This window comes from Staurois parvus, unplaced genomic scaffold (assembly GCF_062004578.1).
Source record: "Staurois parvus isolate SC_StPar_1 unplaced genomic scaffold, SC_StPar_1.0 ptg000673l, whole genome shotgun sequence".
Lineage (NCBI taxonomy): Eukaryota > Metazoa > Chordata > Amphibia > Anura > Ranidae > Staurois > Staurois parvus.
This window is the reverse complement of record NW_028318469.1, coordinates 1,281,417-1,306,834: the sequence shown is the minus strand read 5'-3', so window position 1 is coordinate 1,306,834 and position 25,418 is coordinate 1,281,417. Positions and strand designations below refer to the sequence as shown.

General features: G+C 41.9%; 1 protein-coding gene across 1 annotated transcript in view; it reads right to left on the bottom strand.

Moving 5' to 3' along the window:
• Positions 1-25,418, bottom strand: part of PES1 (pescadillo ribosomal biogenesis factor 1) — a 52,441-nt gene that overhangs the window by 11,339 nt on the left and 15,684 nt on the right. The window contains exons 4-9 of the mRNA XM_089652210.1: positions 23,382-23,491; positions 18,797-18,968; positions 10,835-10,924; positions 1,973-2,089; positions 803-880; positions 511-603 (exon numbers count right to left, since the gene is read on the bottom strand). Of these exons, the coding sequence (XP_089508336.1) occupies positions 511-603; positions 803-880; positions 1,973-2,089; positions 10,835-10,924; positions 18,797-18,968; positions 23,382-23,491 (660 nt within the window). The remainder of the gene's footprint in view (positions 1-510; positions 604-802; positions 881-1,972; positions 2,090-10,834; positions 10,925-18,796; positions 18,969-23,381; positions 23,492-25,418) is intronic.

Below are 25,418 nucleotides of genomic sequence, written 5' to 3'. Positions count from 1 at the left end.
TATTTCCTCAGTACAGGTGTTAAAGAAGAGCGCTAGATGTAGTATATTTTTACAAAGTTACTTGGTCCGGCTTTTTTTTGCCACAGAAAAGCTTAGTTTTATGAAACAGAACTGTAATTATGTTATCACTTCGAGTGTGAAATATGCTTAGCAGAGGTTTTAAAGCTTGTCTTGCACAGTAACTTTGTCACTTCAACCAAATGGATCTACAGGTGTGATCAGGAAGGCAATCCTAAACAATCAGTATATTTAAATACAGCAATATGTTTTACATATTACATTACTGTTTGTTCTATTTACAAAATGTAGTTATAGCAAGTTTTCTTTTGAACCCTACTAAAATATATATTTTTTTTACCTTCAGATACAGTTGGTGCTTATAAACAATGGGTATAACCTAATATTTTAAATGATGATTAAATGCATTTCATGCACAATGAATTTCCTTGGCAGCACCTGGCTAAGCACTCACAATGGTGAAATAACTAGCTACCACAAATGCTTACTCACTGGATCTGTGGGAAATTCATCAAGCTCTGCTTCTGGATCTTCAGGTTCAGACGGAATCACTCGGGACAGACTGGCACTGAGAGCTGCCAATTTCTGAAAGAGGAAGCAGACTTAGTGAGGTTGAATGTCAGGCAGGCTGAAATAGATGCTTGGCAACTGGGTGAGAGCAGATGAAGGAAACAATGAGGGACAAGAACAGAAGTAGAAGCACATCAGGATGAGCACCAGTTCATAAAACATGTAAAACATGCTTAGGTATATTGTCAGTTTTACTTTTCTCCAAGCAACATACCTCCATATAGGCTTCAGATCCCAGAGCATATTTGTCTTCATCATTCATTTTCAGATCAGCTTCTGAACGAGAATCTAGCTGATGGAACACAGGAAGTACTACAATGTTAAAAAGGGCAAGAACACATGAAGAAAAGAAGAAAATGTGTATTTTAGTCCTTACATCAATCAACCTACCTTTTTTAAGTCAGGGGTATTGTTAAAAGTGGAACTAAAAGGTTATTTTATTTTTCTATCCATGCATGCTAAGCAGTGTGGTAAACATCCCCCACTACTTAACATGCATGGCATGTGTGCACAAAACACTTACCCTGTCTCCCTATTCACCCTGCAGTCTCTGGATCCTTCTGCGCAGCTTCCCCAATTTTCTTTTAAGTGATAGTGTGCGCTCACTTAGGTCAAAGGGAACAGCAGTTGCACCAACAGCCAATCAGCCTGGTTAAGGGAGGAGCAGAGTTGCATGCATGGATTGTGTTTGAATAGATGCATGTCTACTCCACTAGTCCTGGCAAGTAACTCACACACAAGGGTGAGAAAGGAAGGAGACACCTTGAATTTGGATATCGCAACCAGTGCTGGGGTGACCAGTTAATGCAGCAAGAAAGGAAAATGTCAAAACAAGGGGCAGAATGTCCAGTAAGACTTCACCTTAGCAGCAAAATTTAAAAAAAAAATGTATCCTTTAGTATCACTTTAAGGGTCCTTCCACACTGGCATTCAGTCTAGATCTGTCTCTCAGTTTTTCATATAAATCCAGACTGGACCACAATGCATGTCTATGTGCAAGCAGATGTAAACAGATGTTCATCTGTTTACATCTGCCCATATCTGTGTCCTTTCAGGTCTGTTCTTTTCCGTCTATTTTGTTTATTTCTGTTTTCAGGCAAGAAACATTTTTTGTTTATACTTTTGTCGCTTACGAATGGTTTTTGCAACAACTAAAAAATACAGATGCAAAAGTGGATGTAAACTGAACTAAAGTGCAAACTAATGTAAACTGAACTGAAGACGGGTGTGCAAAATGATGTAAAATGAATCTGTATTCATCAGTGATGATACCCTTGTGGAAGGACCCTTAACAGCTGTGAGCACAAAATCATCAACACGTACTAATTATGAATTTATTATCACAAACATCCAGCAAGACACAACAACATCTTTATTCTCTTACCTTGGGGGGATATTGCAGATTAAGAGTCTGATAGAGGCGAAAGTTGACAAATCCCAAGAGGGTCGTATAAAACTCTGTAAATGTGGCCATAACCCTATAATCCACATCTGTAGGGTGCTGCAGAGAGATCAGCATAGTAGTGATGTTGATAGGTAAAGAATTATAGATTCAGCAAAAGAACAATATTCATGTCATAAAATGACAGCTTCTATACAGTTTATTAAAAGATTGAACTGCATATGGAAAAAACTGCTGCAATGCCATCAAATTCGATTTTTTTTTTGGGGGGGGGGGGGGGGGGTCGAAACCATAATACTATGTCTGGTGGCTTCAACTGGACAATATAACTGAAGAGTTTAATTGCTCTACGAAATAGCCAAGTATATAACCAGCTTTAGGACTCATACAAATAATGGTTAGCTGCTCAAGAAGCACTGCAAAGGAACTTCTATAGAGCAATTTTAAAGTAGCAATCAGTTTGTGCAGTGCTCACGTACACTGACAACCATTTTTGAGTGCTTGAGATATTGAGAGTGTACAGAATGTACTAGATGTCTCAGCAGGTGTGTTGAAGTAGTCCAGAAGATATGTCACTTGTTGGATCACTTTTGAACAACCACTGGCTGTACACTAGTCTCTTCATTTTTCACCCAATCACTTTCCTCACTGCTTTCTCCAGGGCATTAAAATCCATGCTAAAAAGGGACAGGTGTAACATACCTTAATAACGGGATTTTTTTGTTACCGTAGAATCCCTTTCTCTGATTTCATTGACAGACACAGCCTTCATAATCTTGACCGCAAAGTTATATCACCATCTTCATAAGGAATAGGCAGGGAAAAAAAAACAAACAAAAAACAAACAAACAAGCACAGCACCACCTATGGACAGTACTAACTGGTAGTAAACCCCCACTCTGATATAGGCAGCTCAGTTTGTTACAAAGCAGTACAATAAAAAAGGAGGGGTGGGTGCTGTGTCTGTCAATGAACTCAGAGAAAGGGATTTTATGGTAACAAAAAAATCCAGTTTCTTTTTCTTTCATTGACAGACACAGCCTTCATAAATCTTGACCGTAGGGATGTACCAAAGCAGTGCCATAACAAGGGGTGGGAGCTCAATAAGAAGAAGAAAACACACAACCACCCAAAGGAACCCCCAAGCAAGAGGCTCCAGAAAACCTCAGACAAAAGCCTGCTAAACCTTGCGGCCAAAACATCAACTTTGTAAAACTTGGTTAAAGTGTGCATAGACGACCAGGTAGCCGCCTTATAAACTTTGAGACACGGACGCCTGATGAGGGAATGCTCAGGAAGCACTAATCGCCCTGGTAGAGTGTGCCGTGACGGGGAAGGGAGGCACCCGACCCATAATTGCATAAGCCTGGACAACAGTTTGCCTGATCCAAGGAAAAATAGTGGCCGAAGAAGCCTCCAGACCCTTACACGGACCTTACACAATCAGAGCGAATTTGGCCTCTGAAAGGGGGCCGTAACAGAGGTACACATGGATGGCCCGGACCATGTCTAACGGGTGCAGTGCAAACTCCTTAGGATGAAATAGCCACGAACACAAGGAAGTAAGGACAATGTGAAAGGCAGACACCACCTTCGGAAGAAAGGAGGGAGGCAGATGAAGAACCACCTTATCCAAATGGAGAACCAGATAGGAAGACTTACAAGACAAGGCTGCCAGCTCAGATACCCTGCCGAGTGAAGGTGAAAGCAACCTTCTGAGAGAGCATGAGCAAGGAGAGATCCCTAATGTTCTCAAATGGTGGTTTTTTGAAGGACCGAAAGAACCAGGTTCAGGTTCCATGGCACAGACGGCGGGCAACATGCCAAACCTCCTGAATAAAAAAGGTACAATCCAAAGAGTGCATAGCCAAGGGGCATTGAAAAATGATTGCCAGAGATGACACTTGGCCCTTAATAGTGCTCAAGGCTAGCTTCTGATCAACACCCTAGTTGTAGAAAAGCCATAATTTGAGAAATAGAAAAAGAGCGTGGATGCCATACCATAGCCTCACAATAAAAAATGTAAGCCTTCCAGGTGCGATGATATATCCTCTGGGAAGTAGACTTGCGCGCCTTCAACATAGTGTCCTTCAGCACCTGGCTTTCAATAGGCAAGCCGTCAAAGCCAGAGATGGTAAAGCAGGGTGGAATATCGGCCCTTGGGACAGGAGATCCTCGCACAACAGAAGTCGCCAGGGACGTCTGCAACCAGCAGCACGTCAGCATACCAGGGTCGCTGAGGCCAATGTGGAGCTATTTGAATAACCGGAATCCCCTCGGCCTCTATCTTGCATAGTAGACGAGGGAATAGCTTGAGCGGGAAAGGCATAAATCAGGCGATAATGACTCCATGGCACCACCAGAGCATCTGACACATCCACCAAGGGATCCTTCGCTCTTGCCACGAATCTCAGCACCTTCCGATTGAGACAGGAGGCCAGCAGATCCATGTCTGGTGTGCCCCACTGCAGGCAAATGTGCCAAACACCTCTGGGTGCAGAGATCATTTTCCCTGATCCAGCATTTGGCGGCTGAGATAGTCCGCCTGCCAGTTTTCTACGCCCGGAATGTAGACAGCAGAGAGAGCCGGAACATGAAGTTCCGCCCACTGAAGAATGTGAGAGACCGCCTTGACCGCTGCTGAACTCCTTGTCCCTCCTTGGTGATTGACATAAAACCCCTCCCCAGCCAGGCTGACATTCGTCGTGACCACCGTCCAACGGAGAGGGAGAAATTACTTCCCGACCCAAAGAGAATAGAGGCCTTGTTCACGTGTCCCACGTGAATTTGATTGTCCAAAAACGTTGGAGATCTGTCCCACCTGCATAAGGTCTCCTTCTGCAGGGCCCAGGTTTGAAATTGGGCATATGGGACCACCTCAAAAAGGTGGACACCATGAGACCAAGCACCCTCATGCAGAGACGATCACCTCAAGGACAGCAGCAACCGCACTGCAGTCTGGAGAGTCCAAAGCTTGATCAGTGAGAGGAACACCTTCGCCTGTGCCGAGTTGAGGATCAGCCCCAAGTATTTCAAGTGCTGGGTAAGGAGCAACATGGATTTTGGGAAGAACAGAAACTCTATTTTGTAGCCAGACAAAATCAGTTCATGGACCCAGGCGTCGGAAAGTAGGGAGGTCCACAGACCACCGAAGGTGACCCCCCACCAACAGATGGGGGCAGACCTTCATGCTGAAGAGGGCTTGTCTGCAGATCTGAAAGGCTTGCGAAGCCAGGAGCCTTGGTGGGCTGGGAACCTTTGTCCGCAGATCCCGGCAGACGAAAAAGTTGTATGTGAGCCCAAAGGAGGGGCCCTGCTTGTGGTGTGGCTCCAGATAGATGCTAGCCCTGGAAGAGTAAATTGGCCAGGCTTTTTCAGACGTTTGGTCCGCCAACCAGCACTTCAGCCAAAGTACCCGCCAAAGAACTACAGCCGAGACGGACAACTTTGAGAGCAGAGGGGCCGCATCCAGGGCAGCATCACAAACATATCTGAGGCCTATTACCAGCTGGTCCGCCATTTCCACATAGATCAGGGGTACCTGCTAATAACCCAAATTGTGGTGCAAGAGCTTAGTCCACTCAGTAAGTGTCTGAGACACAAGAGCTGTGGCTAACACTGGGCAAAGGGCCAAGCCTGCCATCGTAAACAGAGCAGACTCCACCTTCCTGTCTGCGGGATCCTTGAAGGAAGGAGACCCCTCCACTGGAATCATGGTCGCCTTGTTCAACCTAGAGATGGGGGGAGGAGGATCTACGATAGGAGAGCATCACTTCTTCAGAAGGGACTACTGAAATGGGTAATGCACAGAAAAATGCCTCGGGACCAAAAAAGATTGCTGCGGGCATTCCCAATCCTTGTAATTTAACTGATCAAAATAGGGTGGGTAAGGAAAAACTTTAGCAGTGCGGACTGGCTTGTGAGACTGAAAAGAGACATGCACTTCCTCAGTAGCACCAGAAGGAGCCTCAAGCTTTAATGGTGTTCTGCACCGTGGTAATGAGCGTGGCCACCAGTGCCTTTTTAATGCGCCACAATGGCCACTGAGGACTCCTCATTGTCAGAGGGATCAGAGCCCGCTTCTTCTGAGCACACTGGGAAAGCCAAACCCACGATGGCAGAGCCAACTCCGGCCCAGAATCCTCCTCTGAGGAGGGAGGGGGTGCTTTTTACTTGCCTTGCGCCTGAATGCCACCTCAACCCAGGAAACAAACTGCCATTTTCTGTTCCAGTCTGAATGAAGATAAGCCAGGGGTTGCATGAGCTAATACACAACCAGACTGAGGCATTACTACAAAAGTAACAGGATTAAAGAGATCTATTATAGCTGTGAACGCACTTTAAGTTACATTTCAGAAGCATATCCAGTGATCCTGGGGGTGTCTGGTCAATAACACCATTTACAAAGCAGATGATTTATCTTTAAAGTATTCTACATTATGATGGTAAGATCAAAATCTATAAAAATACTCTTAGATATACCAGGTATACAGGATGCTGGCACTGTAGGCTCTTTGAAAGCAAAACGAGTGGCAGAGCTGCCGTTCGAATGCTTTCACCTGACAGGTGAGCCCTGCTGCTTGCCCGCAGCAGGGCTAAAGGTTAAAAAAAAAAACACTACCTGCCCGGCGCTCGGAACGACATGCCCTGGGTGTCAGGCGATATAAATTCAACATTATTTTTGTTTATGTCCCTGAAAAAATTATGACCAATAATATCACTTTACTTAAAAAGTGCTGAAATCCTCTGTATTACTTATGAAAGACTGATGTAAGGGCTAGAACTGCATTTACTACGACATCTACTATTTATTAAAGCAAAGGAAATAAAATACAAATTGTAAATGCAATAAACCGGTTTATGGCTTTAATCTGATCTAATTAAAGTAATCAAAAGGTAGCTCATAAATTACATTTAGAGTAGTTATAGTGCTCTAAACACAAATGCTATGAACACACTAAAAGCAGCATTAAAATGTTTTAGTACTTTACAGATTATGTGAGGCAACATCAGGTGTTAACAGGAACATGACCTATGTCCATAGCTAAAGTATCTGACAGCGATTAATAAGTGATCCGTACATCACAACCAAGACAACATATAGATAATTGTTTTATGGCATGGTGCTAGGAGCAGCCTGTTACTGTGGTTTTTGACCAAACATACTTTACAGTAGACCTAGTATGACACAGGTTTTTTTCATGTAAAGGGTATACATTCTTAGCAATATTTGCAAATTTTCTTCTCACAGAGATCACAGTAATCCCTCTGAAATTTTTTTCTCAACACTTTTCTCTTTTGACCTTGCTACTACCAAAGAGGTCACTAAGGTTTTCTCAGAAACCCGTCTCACTTCCTGCCCCTGGATCCTGTGCCCTCACAACTACTACGGTCACCCCCTTCTTCTATCCTATGCTCCCTCACATCTTCAATCTCTCCTTCTCTAATGGTGCCTTCCCCACCCCTCTAAAGCATGAGCACATCACTCACATACTTAAAAAGCCCTCCCTGGACCCCACCAACCTGAACAAGTTAAGACCCATCTCCCTGCTCCCATTTACCTCTAAACTCTTAGAATGCTTGGTCTACAATCACCTGAGTTCCTACCTCACTGACCACAACCTTCTTGACCCTCTACAGTCTGGCTTTCGCTCAATACACTCCACAGAAATTGCCCAACTAAAACTCACTAATGATCTACTAACTGCTAAAACCAATGGCCACTACTCCATACTCTTACTACTTGACCTCTCTGCGGCTTTTGTTACTGTTGACCATCCCCTCCTCAAAAAAAAAAACAAAAAAACTCCACTCTCTTGCCCTTCGAGACTCTGCTCTCTCTTGGTTCTCCTCCTACCTCTTTCTGTAGGGGTCCCTCAAGGTTCTGTCCTTGGACCCCTTCTCTTCTCCATCTACACCTCCTCCTTTGGTTACTTGATAAACTCCCATGGCTTTAAGTACCATCTCTATGCTGATGATACACAAATCTATCTTTCTACTCACTTCACACCTTCAGTCTCCTCTCGCATTACTAACCTACTAAGTGACATATCGGCATGGATGTCACTCCACTTCCTGAAACTCAATCTTTCCAAAACTGAGCACATACTATTCCCTCCAGCCCTTGCCCCCACCCCTGACTTCTCCATCAAGATTAATAATACAACCATCAGCCCCTCCCCTCATGCCAGGGTACTAGGTGTAATCCTTGACTCCCATCTGTCCTTTCAGCCCCAAATCCAATCACTGTCCAAATCTTGTAGATTTCACCTCCACAACATCTTCAAGATATGCCTGTTCTTAACCTCTGAAACTACAAAGGAACTTAATCACTCCCTGGTTATCTCTCACCTTGACTATTGTAACTCCCTCCCTCATCGCAGGCCAGGCTATCCCCACTTCAGTCTACCATGAATGCTGCTGCCAGACTCATACACCTTACTAACCGTTCTATATCTGCCACCGCTCTCTGCCAATCCCTCCACTGGCTTCCCATTGCAACAGATAAAATTCAAAACATTAACAATTAAAAGCCATTTATAACTCTGCCCCAAATTACATCACCAAACTTGTTTCCAAATATCACCCAAACCGTACTCTCTGCTCCTCACATGGCCTCCTGCTCCCTAGCCTCCTCCTCCCATGCTCATCTCCAGGACTTCTCCAGAGCTTCCCCCATCCTCTGGAACTCTCTACCCCAATTTATCAGACTATCGCCTACTCTGCTCACTTTTAGGCAATCTCTGAAAACCTCTCTTCAAGCAAGCCTATCCTGCGCTCAGCTAATAATGGAATCTTCTATTCCTCCTACCAGTCCATCCCCCACAGTTATTACCTTTTGTACCACTAGCCCCTCCCTCTTAGATTGTAAGCTCCAAGGAGCAGGACCCTCTTGTATTGAACTGTATTGTTGCTGTATTGTCTCCCGTTATATTGTAAAGCGCTGAGCATACTGTTGGTGCTATATAAATCCTGTATAATAATAAAAAATTTAGGGTAAATATCTACTTTCTGAACTAAAATGTTGGCTCAGAGATGACACAATCATGTCAATACTAGTGTTTGAAGTTCTTATGCTGACCATACAGGAGTCAGCTTTTTCTTTCCCATTCACTCATAAAAACCGCCCCCAAAAAACACACACACAAAAAAAAAAAACAAAAAAAAAAAAAAAAAAAAAAACTGACCCAACCCCCATACACACATTTGAAGTGGATCTGGGAATCCCCCCCACTGTCTTTGTATTCCGATGGTGGGGAGAATCCTCTGCTGTCAGACTACAGAGATCAGGGCTGCAGTTTATAGCCTGCAATGCTGATCGAGTGAGAAAATACCAACAGAGTGAACAGAAGTCAATCAACTGATCAAACACAGTGACCACACATGGATTGGAATTTGGTTATAGTAATTATATGGAAAGGTTTTTTTTTTTTTTTTAAATGTATTTTTTGAGTTCAGTGACACTTTAATATAATTACGTTTCCCTTTGCTTCCATCTGCAGCACCTAGGCAAGGGCAATGTTATCCTTCTGCACCGGAATCCCAGGGAATGGCAAGTACTCCAAATCATGCTGAGAAGACATTCCAAGTGACTTCTCATGAGATCTGGAGAACTACTTATTCCCTGGAATCTCATCAGCAGAAGGATGGAGAACCATGGAAGTCAGGAGATTTTTACCCCTCCCTATACCTTTTCTTTTAAAGTTTATGCTGCATTTCAGTAAGTGGGAAAAGGGGCACTTAAAAACCCACCTAAATACCTTAACAATTAAATTGCTCTATATTCTCATGCAAATCAGGGTATACTTCCTGATGCTTATGGTGTGCAAAATGTCTCCCTTCATTTACATATCACCAATTACATTTAAAGTTTGCAGGCAAGTCTGAATTTAAATGGTGCCTTGGAGAAACTTTTTTTTTTTTTTCAACACATGAAAAAGCAAGGCACAGTGAGTATTTGGCAACAGATCTGCAGCAAAACAACCTAAGTTGTTATATTTGAAAGGTTTTTTTTTTTGCAGGTATATTTCAGTCAAAAGTGCAAAGCAATCGGTTGTACACCCTTCCTACTAAATGTTTATTGAATATAACAGCAGGATAACAGCAATACATTGTTGCCTTACATGGGGTTTTAGAATACAGTGTCCATCCATGTGTAAAGGCGCTTAGTATAATTTCCATTAGATTACAACATGGTAGCTGCTTGGATGAAAAATGGAGTAGGAAGACAATGATTTTTGTTTCTGCATACAACCCAAAATCTAAAAAATATTGGACATTGTGTAAAATCTAAACATCTCATAAAACCATATTTTATTCACAACAGAAAACAAATCAAATGTTATACTAAGAAAATGTACCATTTTCACCCCTTGGCGACTCAGGGTAAAACAAATGATAATGCCTGAACACAATTTTGCAACTTTGACATGTGTTAGTAAAACTATACATATCATCACAACTACTTTGTGTATCCAGGTGGATTATACCTTGTAAGCAATATTCAGAGCCCTGGTACAAAATATATGGCTTTCTCAGCCTTGGGTCTGCTACATAACATGCCCATTACACATGCTACATCTTGTTTATTGGTGTTGCAAACATGGAAATTATACTAAGCACCTTTACACCTGGACACTGTATTCTAAAACCCCATGTAAGGCAACAAATGTATCGCTGTTATATTCAATAAACATTTAGTAGGATGGGTGTATAACCGATTGCTTTGCACTTTTGACTGAAATATACCTGAAAAAAAAAAAAAACCCTTTCAAATATGCCGCAAAAAAAAAGAAAAAAAAAAAGGAAAGAATATTCCACTTATAAAACTATTTAATAACTTACATCATGTGAAAAAGCATATGGGGTAATCCACGTCACAGTCTGCCCTAGTATGTCTGCTTGATAGTAAATTCCTTTGATAGACAAAAAGACCTGCAAAAAAAAAGTTAGAGAAACCAGATGAAACGTTAGAAAATCCTTCCTTAAAAACGCCATCATCTTCAAGTAGGATAGGAATGGACCATGTGTTACCGGGATCACCAAAGTAAAAGAGAAAACCCATTACCAAGTGCCTGCAAATAAACAATACACATAACCTTATTGGTGAAATGAGTAAATAGCTCAAAAGTCCCATCCCAATAAAGTGATATTAAACTGACAGTTTTTAAGCACTCAGTTTACTTAAGCTTTTATGCAGTAATTCTTTACTGAAAATTCTTGCCCATGTCTAAGTTGAATCTGGTGCCATGACAACTGCCACCCGTTTCAGGGTGGCTCTTACCTTGCAGCACCCCATGGAGACATCCTTGAATGCAGGCACTAGAGTGGTTTCCCTACACTGTGTACATCAATAGAAACATACAGCACTATAGCCTTGGACGGTAAAGCACCCCTACTCCTTCCTCCCCTTCTAGTAACAGACTGCGCTGTCCATTGTTAATACTTTCCTGTGAAGACTGAAGTTCAGGGAAGCAACACTGAGAGAACAGGAGACGGCAGCACTAAAAGTAGTAAACTGAGAGTGAAGTATGAATCTTATTGGGGACTATTTTATTGTACTTAATATGCTAGGCTAAAATCACTGAGAGATTAATACTACTTTAAGCTGCCTATTACTCCTAAAGCTAAAGTTTAATTCATTTTTTGTTGGAGGGGCGTCCCAATACTTTTGGCAATATAGTGTATTTAGTTGTTTATTAAGCTGTCCAAGTGTCTACATCACACTCTGTTAAGTGGGGGTGCACCAACATGCCAAGGAAGGCTTGTCAGAAGGTTTGGTTGACTGAGCCCCAAACCTTTGGCTGGACTGGGAGCCAAGCCTGGGAGGGTCTGGATGTAGATGGTGTGGAGTGGAGAAATGAAAAGGAACATTTTTTGACAGAGAAAAAGAAGATTTTGCAGTATGTGTCTTAGGTTTTTTTTTTTCAATTGGGGAAGACTGCTATTCCTGCCACCAGTAACCTATCAAGAATAGAACTGAAAGCCACATAAATCACATGCTACTTAGAGGTGGGCTTCCTATCTCCATAAAGAGTAAGAATGGCAAGTGCAATTGAAAGTCTTTGTGGCCTTACGGGCATTAAAAGGACCCAAGACTGTAAAGAGCACAGGTAGAGGCCAGAGGTTGATCCTCCAATTTCAGGGTGATGCTCACTGCTTCAATATAGCCAAACTGGCCTTTTAATTTAGGTGTAATAGCAGAGGAACGCGTCTCCTCTAGGATAAACTCATTGGGCAAAGACAGGAATTATTCAGAAACAGAGTCTCTGAGGTTGAAAAGCTGCTAAGATCATGGATAAATCATATTAAGACTCTGCACATAGGCCGTACGAACAATATCATATCTTCCCCTGCAGAGTTCTGGGCCATAAAGTCTTGCATGGCTGTAGTTAAAACCTCAGCTGAAAAGGCAGAGGAACCAGTCACAACCAACAGAGCCATAGAGGACTCAAATGACAGAACAGACTCTAGGACCAGAGGACAACATGATTACAGACATGCTACGGGAGCACTGCAAGCAACCCTGCAGCCATTAGTATGGCGTGAAAAGGGAGCACCTGTTAGAGGAACTCCCCCCCCCCTCTAGAATCAGACATGTTGCAACCGCATGGTGGTAAGGCAATATAAGGCTCAGGGTTTGTGGCAAGGCCTCAGGCAATAATAAATCCAAACAGCCAACAGCAGATGAGGGTCAGATAACTGGAGATGACCAAAGCCACTGAAGGTGGGCAGCAGCAACAAACAAAAGAGCAAAGTTCCATGTGGCTTCCTGCAAGCAGGAGCAGCAGTGGGGAAATGCTTCCTTGATGGCATAGGGCTGGAAAAAGTTCAGAGCACACCCAGAAGACTCAACCCAGTGGATGACACCAGCGCCAAGTCCGACAGCATTAACCCCTCCCGCATTGGAAACCAGCAGAAAGTGGGATTTTTAAGGGATTTTTTTTTAAGTGCTGGAGATGAAACTGAATCAGATAGCTCCGAGTGCTTAATCTAACCAGCCTACTCATGCAGTGAGCCCTTACAGACAGAAAGTGCTGAGGCAATGCCAATAGCTCTGGGCCTGGAAACTGCTCCGCAGCTAACCAAAATGGAGTTTAGAAAATGCATTAAAACGGAACTTGGTGCCAAAAGGTCACTTCCAGGTTATCCCTGCAATGTCCAGTTCTGCAGGGTCTGGATATGGCACTCCAAAAGCAAAGCTTTGTATGAGCAATTGAGAAAGAAAAATTGTGCTAGCAAAGATAGGCTAGACCAGCAATGGGCAAACTACGGCCCGGCGGACCTTTTAATCCGACCCGTGGAGCGTGATACTGTCAGGATGGCTGTCAGGATGTGTGAAGGCGGGGCAGCGTGACGAACGTGAGGGGAGCTAGGCTCCTCTCACAGTCCGCCCTGAAGACAGGAACGGCGCGGGAACACGGCGAGAGGAACGCACGGAGCAAAGGTAAGTGAATTGAATTACTATAGGGGGGATGAATTACTATAGGGGGGATGAATTACTATAGGGGGGATGAATTACTATGGGGGATGAATTACTATATGGGGGATGAATTACTATATGGGGGATGAATTACTATATGGGGGATGAATTACTATATGGGGGATGAATTACTATATGGGGGATGAATTACTATGGGGGATGAATTACTATATGGGGAATTAATTACTATGCTTACTATGGGGGAATATTACTATACTTACTATGGATGACACATACACATCATTCATCTACTCTTGGTCCGGCCCCCGGGTCCAATATATGAACCCATTGCGGCCCTCAAGTCAAAAAGTTTGCCCACCCCTGGGCTAGACTTTTACAGAGCAGGGCTAAAGAAAAGATGTCTGACCTCCTTGGAAACTACCAGAAAACTGAGGCATGCAGGTAGTAGGATGGGTTATCCTGGTTTTTTTTTTTTGTTTTTTTTTTTAAACAGTGTTCAATCCTTGTGTAGGCAACAGTATAACCTGAAGATAAAAGACATTCTACATCCTTCAATGGATGACAATGGACGAGAAAGTAACATGCTTTCAGCAAAGCTTCACTTAGCAATTACTGCACAGCAAATCTATTTTAAAGTGATTCTAAGAAGCTAAAGATGTGTTTTGTTTTTTTTTTAAATTTAAAGCGGAGATCCGGGCTCCCCCCAAAAATATTAAAAGTCAGCAGCTACAGATACTAGTGGAACTTCCCCTTTTGAGTGCAGTTCCACTTTAACAAACATATTATACTCACCTGTGCTGTGCAATGGTTTTACACAGAGCAGCCCCAGATTCTCCTCTTCTGGAGTCCTTCCCCTGCCAAGTGCCTCCATAGCAAGCCGCTTGCGTGTTCACTCCCGAGCTCAGCCCTGCCCATTCCTCACTGGCTGAGATTGACAGCAGCAGGAGACAATGGCTCCGCTGCTGCTTCTGTCCAGTGAGAAGAGGAAAGCAGGAAGAAGGTCCTGATTGATTGCCTTATATGATCTTTAGTGAGACCTCATTTATGATACTGTGTCCAGTTCTGGACTTACAAAAAGATATTGATACGGATAGAACAAGTCTGGAGATGGGTGGCAAAAATGGTGATCAGTCTAAGGGATAAAACATATCAAGCGAGACTTCGGGAACTTAATATGTACGATCTGGAGGAAAGAAGGGGAAGGGGAGACATGACTGAAACTTTTAAATACACCAAGGTGGTGAATAAGGTTCAGGAGGGCAGTATTTTCAATATGAAGCCAAGATCAAGAACACGGGGACATGACCTCAAACTAACGGGAGGAACTTTCAAAACTAACCTTAGAAAGTACTATTTTACTGAAAGGGCAGTTGATGCTTGGACTAACTGTCAGCAGAGGTAGGGAGTCAGTCAACAGTAAGTGGCTTCAAACATACTTGGGGCAAACATAGATCTATACTCAGACAAAACAACACACACACACACACACACACACACCAAAAACTTGAGGATTCGATGGCCCACTAGGTAAATAAACTCTTACTTTAACCCTACTTTCTTCCCCTCTCCCTCTCACACATTTGGATTTTTTTTTCCAACTTCATGAGTATTTTAGGTGAGAAGGACATTCAATCCCACCACCTAGATTCTGATGCAGAGTTCTGGGTCCCAGCAGAGCTCTGCAGCATATCTGTGCACACGCAGGTTTCCACTGCATGTACAACGATGCAGTGGGTATGGAAGTCCTTGTCAGCACATGGGTAGAAACTTCACTGCAAGTGTGCAGATGCATTCTGGGACCCGAAGGTTTGAGTAACAAACATAGCAGCACCAGGAAGGGAGCAAAGCTAACAAGGAATGAAGTTCCTCTTTAAAAAAGGACTTATGCATATTAGTACACTGTACTCATATGGCAATCTGTCACATTACAGAATAGCTACAAGGCTTACAGAGTGATAAAAGGAGCAATGTACGAACTGCAGTAATCAAACAGAATATCAGTAGTAGCAGTGTGCCTTTAGTGACGTCTCATTGGTAAATATAGGTTATTACACTTAAGGATCTTAGGACTCTGAAGGTCATGAAATAATTGTAACGGATTTCACAAACAGGATTTGCATTCACATACAAGTCAATATAAGTGCAAAACCCTCTAAAGCAGATCAAATGCAGATCAGATGGATGTTAACTGCAGGTGAGCTCGGGAGGCAAAAATCAGGCTCAACAACCTATTTTTACCACACCCAACCAGAAGTGTAAATGCGCTCTTAAGCAGTTGTCAGTAGTTTCAATACTGGCAAACATATGGAGGACCAAATCGTATAACCAAACATTCACTGCAGATGAACAAATCTCTCCAATATTAAAACACATGCACAAGGTGGAATGACCTGCAGTGAATGTCACATTCATTGCTTTTTAAATATACCCCTAATTTTTTTCGCATGTTCTAGTATTCCAATATTCTACTAAGCAAGCCACATCTGGCACACTGTCAAATAACCCTACTAAAAGGGCACTACAGTCACCTTCTCTCCAGTTTGATAGAGCTGATAACATAAAATAATAGCCTTATGTTAAACCATTGTGTAAGTAATGAACAATCCTCAGAGCGGATTTTCTTTCATAGTCATTGAACAGATCTAGCTCTAGCCAAGAAATTAGTACTTGGTACATGAAAGCTCAAACGATAATGAGGCTGTAAGAGTTATTTAGGTTAATATTTTACTTAGCTATTATAAATCATGGCTGTAAAGAATGTTTGTCTGTAACACTAACCAATGACACCCAAACAAACATACAAGTCACATAAGTTAATCAACTAAATAAAACACTGCATACATTATTTCTGTATAAGATGATAAATGGCAGGGCAGCAAAGCTGTGCAAACAAAGACTACGCACAGTAATAACATTCAGCTTTCTCTCTTAGCTGTGCGGCCTGGTAGGGATGCACTGATACCTCTCTCTCAAAAGAAAAAAAAAGTACTGATACTTTCGTTCAAATACTCCGAATTCGCCAATACCGATTACATCGCGGTGCAATCTGCGATAATACAAAAATGTATGGATGCAAACTGCACCTCAAATAGCATGCTATTAGAACAGCAATGTGATTCCTGCGTAAATTGCATGTGGTTTCCCCACTGCTCCTGTGTGAACACAGGCTGTATAGCCCGGAGTTCAAACAGGAACAGTGCAGGGAGGTTTCCCACAGTGGAGAGTGGGCGTGTGGGGATGTACACTATGGAAGAAGATGCTCCATATTCTCAGCGGTAGGAGAGGAGAAAACAGTGGGGATTGACAGCTCGGATAGAGGTCACACAGATGGTGCTAACCAATCAGATGTTGTTTAGCCCATACTGTCATCCCTGCAAGGAGATTAGTGAAAACCGCATCACAGATCTGGGGATTTCAAATTCCCTTTCTCTTCTCTCCTACCACTGAGATTATGGAGCATCTGCCTCCATATTATACATTCACACACACCCACTCGCTGCTTAGCATGGAATGCCTGCAGGGAGATTTCCCACACCACTCCTATGGGAATTAAGGCTGTGACAAGCCTGGGATTGCACAGGAGCAGTGGTGAAATCGCATGCGATTTGGACAGGAATTGCAAGCTAATCTTTGCGGTGCAGTTTGTACTGACACAAATTACCACCACAAAGTATTGGTTTCTGGTCTCAGGAGCTTGAGTACGAGTATTGGTGCATCCCTACTGCCTGGGCATTATACCAGCTTCCCCTAAAGACCTTGTTCTTGCACCTTTTTAAATGGTACATATTATATTTAATGACTCCACAGAAGTGCCTGCTAGCTAATGAGTCCACTGCTGCTTAACATAAAAATGTATTTTTAAATTTGTTTTGTGCAATTCTGTACCTGCCTTGTTTAAATTCCTGGCTCTGAGCACAACATGACCACAATAAACTCTACAAACGTGAAAGGAGAGCAAAGACTATGGCTCTACCACTCTGCTACGGTTCATATACATGAAGATTTATAGGTGCTTTTTTTTTTTATGGCTAGCATTCATTTCCCAGTGCTTTCCCACGCCTGGCTAGCCGCAGGTGCCGTGTACAGCCTGCCATGCACGTGAAAGCCTGTACACATTTGTACTCTTGTAAACACAGATGCTTCTTTGCATCAACGGTTACCTGCATGTGCATGTTCAATGTGTTTCCTGAACACAGAAGGCTGTATGTGGCACCTATGGCTCACCAGGTGTGAGAAACCAATGGGAAATTTCCTTATGCATGAACCCTTAAGCTTCATGTACCCTAATGTTTTTTTAAGCTCCTAGAAGATATTATGAGCATTCTTTTTTTGCTTCTAGAAGCTAATAGTGTTGTCCTACAAATCCATGCAGGATCTTCTGCTAGAAGCATTTTTCAAGCTTCAACGTTTTGGAGTAGAAAAAAAATAAATTTGTTTTTGTACAGCTTTTGGGTTTGTTCTCCCGGCAGAAATAAAAACGTATCAAACGTTTTTTTTTCTTCATGTACTGTAATAACGATAATAAAATGCTAATGCTCCTAAAAGCTACCACAAGCAGACACAAAAACGCCATTATCAATGGTTTTCCAGATTACATAAAGCGCTAGTGTGCATGGAGTCTCAGGCTACGTTCACACTAGCGTTGTGTGCAGGCGGCAGAAAGGCGTTTGGGAAGCGTTTTTACCGCTTCCCAGACAATGCTGCACATTGCAGCACATGGTGCTGTTCTAACGGGAGCATTAGCGTCGCGTCAAAATGGCCGCCTCTGGTCGAGTCAGGAGGCGTTGAAGCCTCCTATTCTAGTCCATGGTGCCGCTCCGCAAACGCCCGCCAACACCATTCAAACTTCATTATAGGCGTTTGTAGGGCATTTTTAACGCTTGGCAAACGCCTAGCAACCACCGCTGAACCGCACATGCGGTGTTTGCCAAGAGTTGGTAAAACAGTCAAGTGTGAACGAGCCCTTAACCTGTTACAAGGGGAAAAAAAAAAGTTGTAGACAAAAAAGGTGAGCAGCTACTGCTAGAGGAACAAAGCATAAAAGCAAGGAAAAGTTATTTTTTGCTAGTTGCCTAGTCACAAAACAAGCAATTAATCCTTTCAGTGTGTGAGAAGCTCACTTCCCCAAAGTTCAGGTTGAACATTACAGATCAGCAACAGGTTGTATTCAATTAGTGCCATCTAGTGTTCAATGAAGACAACTCTGCATACATTGCAAATTCCCCCCCAATTATACTGCACTTCACTGCCAAAACACAGCTTTAGAGGTTAACATACCCATTGCTAAGTATTAATAATGTTGCACTTCCGACTGAATTACAGAATTCCCAAACAAGACTGCGATTTTCTTTTTGTCAACTCACCTTGCGTAGAGAACGGGAGGCAATTACATAATTGAGGAATTCTACAGAAAGCCTACGACAAAGCTGTATTGTCTGCACATGGCATTTGCCAGTCCGACGGAAGGTAGAAAATAGAAAGCACATGGAAAGAGAATCGTCTAGGTCTCTGAGAGCATCAATAAAGGTTGGATACCTAAAACAAAAATTAAAGTAAAATGTCTTGTTTGTGCAGATCATGCAGGTTACTAAATTGCATTTTAATACTGTTATGATATACACACACCAGCCAGATATAGTCCACCATGCAAATAAATTGTGGGATGAGGGAACTCTTAGATCAAATTCAGAGGAATTTGAAGCAGGGGACAAGCCTTTAGTAAATGGATCTCTAATATCAAGACAAGGAAAGGAAACAACAAACCATGTGAAGGACATGGGTCAGGGGCTGGGATCTCATTATTGCATATTGTTTAAACAGGGCTCCAACTGCAGGATGAACTGATTATGCAGAAGAATAGAGAGCTGGTAAAAAAATCAGGGACTCCATTAAGGGGTTAAAATTAACTAATTCACCCCCTTTCTGCCAATGCAATTTTTCATATTTCAGCACGGTCATAATTTGAAAAACAAGTATTCAGTCATTCAACACTGTATCCAAACAAATTGTATATCTTTTTTTTATTCAGACAGAGAGCTTTCTTTTGGTGGTGTTTAATCACCACTAGTTTTTCTTTATTATTAATTACTATATAAAAAGAAAAAAGACTGAACATTTTGAAAAAAGGATTAGTTTTTGCTATAAAAAACTTTAAAAATAAATCTTTCTTCACAAATTTACGCCAAAATGTATTCTGCTGCATTTCTTTGGTTAACCATTTCAATACCGGGCAATTTTACACCTTCCTGCCCAGGCCATTTTTCACGTTTCAGCGCTCTCACACTTTGAATGACAATTGCGCGGACATACAACATTACAACATTGTACCCAAACTGAAATTTTATCATTTTCTTCACACAACTAGAGCTTTTTTTGGTGGTATTTAATCGCCGCTGGGGTTTTTATTTTTTGCTAAAATTTTGAAAAAAAAAACACGTTTTTCTTTGTTTCTGTTATAAAAGTTTGTAAATAAATAAGTGTTCTTCATAAATTTAGGCCAAGATGTATTCTGCTACATGTCTTTTTGAAAATAACCCAAATTAGGATGTATTTTTTAGTTTGTAGGAAAGTTATAGAGTTCACAAACTATGGTATAGATCTGAAAATTGATCAATCCTGAAGTACTGACAGCCAATCTAATTTCTTGAGGTCCAAGAATGTCAGAACAGTACAGATATCCCCCAAATGACCCCTTTTTGCAAAGTAGACAGTCCGACGTATTTTATAAGAGGCATGGCGCGTTTTTTGAAGTTGTATTTTTTTTGTCATAATTTTTCGGAAAATTAAAAAAATTATTTTCAGTTTTTTTTTTTTTACATACTGTCACCAGTGCAGTACAGCGTCATCATATAACTGGCATGGCGGTGAACAGGGACACTGACTGGTGACAGTATGAAAAAAATATATATATTTTTTTTATTTTTAATTACATTTTTTTTAAGATTTTTTTTTTCATATATTTTACTATGACCACAGTAGTACAATGTTACCATAGTAACATTGTACTACTTTGGGGAAGTGATCAGTATTTTTTTTTTTGTTACACAATTTGTTTATAGCAAAGAATTACTTTGCTATAAGCAAGCATTTAAAAGAATGAAATCGATTCATTCAGGCTTTTTTTTTTTTTGTGCTTAGCTGTGATTTGGCCACAGCTAATCACATGACATGTGCATGTGACCTGCTGTGACCATTCTCAGCTAGGCACTAGTATATAATGGATGGCATGAATGAAGCCATCCACTGTATACAACTGTCATGTGACCTGCTGTGATTGGTTACAGCAGGTCACATGGTACCAGCAACGGGGGCCGGTACTCAGATCTGTCAGATCGCGGCGCTGCGCGGCTCTGCACCCGCGCGAACTGCGCATGTGCGGGAGCACGCCAAATGGCGTGCACCCGGAAAGGTGAAGCATTTTTGCCGCCGCCAAACGGCTATAGGCCGGGTGGCTAATGGTTAAATAAATAAACCAGCATATATTACTTTGTGTTAAAGTTTTGGAGTCTACAAACTGTGGTACATTTCAAAAGCAGCATAGGCATACTTAGAATTACATCTCAAAACTTTTTTTTAAGAGGCACAGTGAGTGTTTTAAAAAAGGACTTTTTTTCCACAACTTTTTTGAAAATGCAGAAAGAAAATTAAATATATTTTGTACACAAAGTTTTCAGTTTTATATTTTTCCACACAAAACATATTATACCCCAAAACACGTTGCGACTCCTCAGGAGAATGGGGATACCACACGTGAGACTTTTTCAGTGTTTGGACTGATTATGTACCGGACATTGCATCTTGCGCATCACAAAAATCAACCAGTTGTATCAATGTACTGTAATGGTCACTTCTGTATGCATGGTCAGGGAATAGGTGTATAGTGTCTCCTATAGTAGTCCCCATTCCAATAAGCCAAACAAACCTAGCCTACTGGTGCATGGCTGCCCCCAGGAATGCCATGTTCACTGACCAGGAGGTAGAGGAGGCTAAACAAAAAACAGTGAGCAAATGATTTCCTGTGGTTCCAGCAGTGCAGCTGTCCGCAGGGGGTGGCTGAGACTGGTGTCTCTCAAGAATGTAGTCAGCGGGAAGAGCAAATGGGTCAGTTCAGGTGGCAGGCAGACATGGTCAAACAGGCAAAGTATCAGTCCAGACAGCAGGCAGAAAAGTTGCCAATAATTAGGCCAGGGTCAATACAGGCATCAGGCAGAAGCCACACTGCTCTGGTGTAGCAGGGATCAGGAATGCTGATGCTGGCTGCACTGGCTCTGGTGACAATGTACTGATATAGCAGAGATCAGGGACACCGTTTGATGGCTGCACTGGCTCTGGTGAAATTGGCACTGGTGTGGCTAGTAAACAAAAACAATGTTGCTGGCTGCACTGGTCTGATGGCCTTGCCACTGTAGTGGTGGTGAACAGGAACACTGTTGCTGGCTACATTGGTAGCAGCGGATTTATTTTGTTCAGGCACTGTGTCCCAATAGACATAAATGGAACTACCTAAATATTCATGTGCGAGTAAAACACTGCTCTCGCATGGGGTATGTACTGATACACCCTGTATGAATAAAGTCTTGTGGTGACTTTGGCACCAGTGTGGCGGTGTTCAGGGAAACCATGACTGGTTGTACTGCTGTGGCGATTGTGTAAAGGTTCATTTACACTTGCAGTTCGTGACCCTAAAACACAATGGATAAGCCACATTTTTACTGTCCCTTAACCACTCCCCTTTTGCTGGGAAGGTAGTGGCCAGGTGGAGTACACATGCAACAGCAGGAATTACACTCCCTGTCATGGTTGTCGGGCACTACCCCCCATAGAGCATGACCCCCAAAGGGTACTCTAACTGCCTCGCAACCATGCACAACATGTGGTTGAGGAGTGGTAGTCCAGTATGTAAGTGCTTAAAATAGGCAGAGAGCGGCGTTGTTAAATGCTCTCTGAAAAGCGACACAAACGCGGATTGAAGCCTTTAGTATCGCTTTAAAAGGGTCCCAGACTGACAGCTCCAGGAAAAAAAAAATATTACCTAAAATTGTGCTACAATGGCATAATTGTAACACCATCTGTTTGCTAAGGAATATTTACAACTGTAATGGCTTCTACAAAACCAGGTAAAGCAATGGGATGAAATGGATTTGCCAGGCTCCGAACATTAAGGTAAGAAGCTCCAGGGTGAAGGATCAAAATGCACCTGATATTAAAGAAACATGAAAGCTGACATTGCTGGTCTTCTTCTAAAAATGTTGCCTGGCTGTCTGACTTCACTTAATCCAAATACATTTGGTGCAAGTATGCAGCAAATTTAAATCAGAAATTGCAGCACTCCTGTTCTAAGGTTGATGACTTTAAAGACTCAAAGTATCTGCATGAAAGCTAGGCAGCTAGTATTTTGGAGGATGACAAGTGTACCATCATCTAAGGCTTCTAGAGCACCGGCTTGCTTATACAAATAAGCATGTAAAAAGCCATGATAGGCATTAACACATGGCAATCACAAATGGACAGACTGAAGAAAAATTATTTCTGACTGGTCACTGCCCCTGTAGCTTGGGATCGAGCCCACACGAGTGCCCCCATAGCAAGCACTTGGCAAGAGGAGTAGCCATAAGCACTGACGGGGGACCCGAGAAAAGAAAGGCCAGGGCTACTCTGTGTAAAACAATTGCACAGAGCAGGTAAAAACATATTTGTTATTTTAAAAAAAATATATATATATACATAATAATAATAATAATAAATATATATATATATATATATATACACACACATATACACACACACACAAATTCACTTTAGGTGTTACTATGCTTACAGAAATGTACAAGAAAGCCAAGGTGAGCACCTCAGTCTTCTCTTTTCTAGCTACAATGTGCATTATTGTTTTAAATAAATGGTCTAAAGAAGTAGTGTGGCAAAAAAGTTGAATTAACAGGAATATATTACCTTTCTTTAATGATATGGTCCAATTTATACGTTGGCTTGTTCTCTCTAATTCTGTCTACTGCATCCCATTCTTGTTTTCCATATGCTTTACGTAGACGACGTACAAAGACCTTAAATATAGATAAACATATGTAATGTATATCATCTGAACATACGACAGATTTATATGTGCTGAATGTTCTACACTGTAAAAAAAATTCTTATAATTCTATATTAGAAAATTGTTAAACTTCTTTTACTGCTACATACCAGTTTGCAATAATTAGCCCTTTTACTGGCAGAGGTTAATTGCACAAAGCCCTTCAATCTTCCAAGGTAGGTGGCACCTGTTGCAATGCACTCTGCTTTACTAAATAGCACATTTGAGGAGGGAAATAAAACCAGCAAGGTCATCAGCAAACAAATAAAAAGTTGCCCCAAAAGTAGTTTGTGCTGGAAGGTCTAGCTCCAAAAGCAATTCATAAACATTCATGAATCTGTACGCCTGCACCTGTAGCAACCTGGAGTACTTAAAGAATAGGTTCACCTTTTAGAAAAAAGTAATAGATGCACATCTTTTTGTGGGTAGAAAAAAAAAAATGTGCATCAGCAGATTGCGGGTGCAACCTCACATTCCTGCAGACTGTCAGTGTAGCCATTCTGCCTGTACATGCGGTAAGGGCAGACAGTTACTGGCTGACAAGAAGGAACAATGAACTACCTAGAGCACTCAACAGCGCCCTGGTAGTTCACTGAGATCTACAATCTGTCAGCAGCAATGGCTGATAGTAGTTGTAGTTTTGCCACTCACAGAACTCTGTAAATGGACGTAGCTGGGTGGGCAGAGCCCCACATAGCTGTGTTTTTTTGGGGGGGGTGACAATGCTGGCACTGCTCAGTTAGTAACAAGTTACGCATTTCTCAAACCTTTGCAGTATAACATGACAGAAAAAAAAAAAAACTTAAAATACCACTGTTTTAGTCATATTAGAAAATATATAATGTTTGGGGTATTAGGTAATCTTCATTCCTAAACTGATTTTATATGGTTGAATAGATTTTTATTCAGAAACTGTATAAAATATAACAAAGGCACAATAGGTTAATAGCAAAAAATGACTTAGCAGCATCCCACTTATAAGCAACGGGAATAAATATCAGGCCAACCAAAGTCACCAAAGGAAAAAAAAAAAAAAAAAAATGTGTGACAACTAGAACTATACCATAGAGCTTAAATGACAGGTTAAAGTCTGGATCAAAAGACATGTTATCATGCATGGGAATAAAAACATCAGATAATTTGAGCAAATAAATATTTAAATGAAGCTTAATATATTGTTTTTCTTTTTTTTGCTTTATGATCTTTAAATGTGTTACATACAGTTAGGTCCATATATATTGGGGCACAGGCACAATTTTAGTTTTTTCAGGTATTTGCCAAAACATATTCAAGGTATAGTTATATACATAATGGATATGGGCTGAAAGTGAACACTCTTAAGTTTAATTTGAGGGTATTTACATCCAAATTGGAGGAAGGGTTAAGGAATTACAGCTCTTAAAGAGTAGCCATCCACCCTTTTTCAAGAGACCAAAAGTAATTGGACAACTAAATCAAAAGTTGTTTCATGGCCAGGTGTGGGCTACTCCTTCGTTATTTCTTCACCAATTAAGCAGGTAAAAGGTCTGGAGTTGATTCTTAGGCTACGTTCACACTAGCGTTGTGTGCAGGCGGCAGAGAGGCGTTTGTGAAACGTTTTTACCGCTTCCCAAAACCTCTGACAATTCGGTACATTGCAGCACATGGTGCTGTTCTAACGGGAGCGTCAGCATCGCGGCAAAACGGATGCCTCTGGTCGAGTCAGGAGGCGTTGAAGCCTCCTATTCTAGTCTATGGTGCCACTCCGCAAACGCCCAGCTGGCGTTTGCAGCATGGTTGAGGGGCGTTTGCGGAGCAGTAACACCATTTAAACTTCATTATAGGCGTTTGCGGAGCGTTTATAACGCTCGGCAAACGCCGAACCAAGGCTTGCCAAGCGCTGTAGGGGCGTTTGGCAA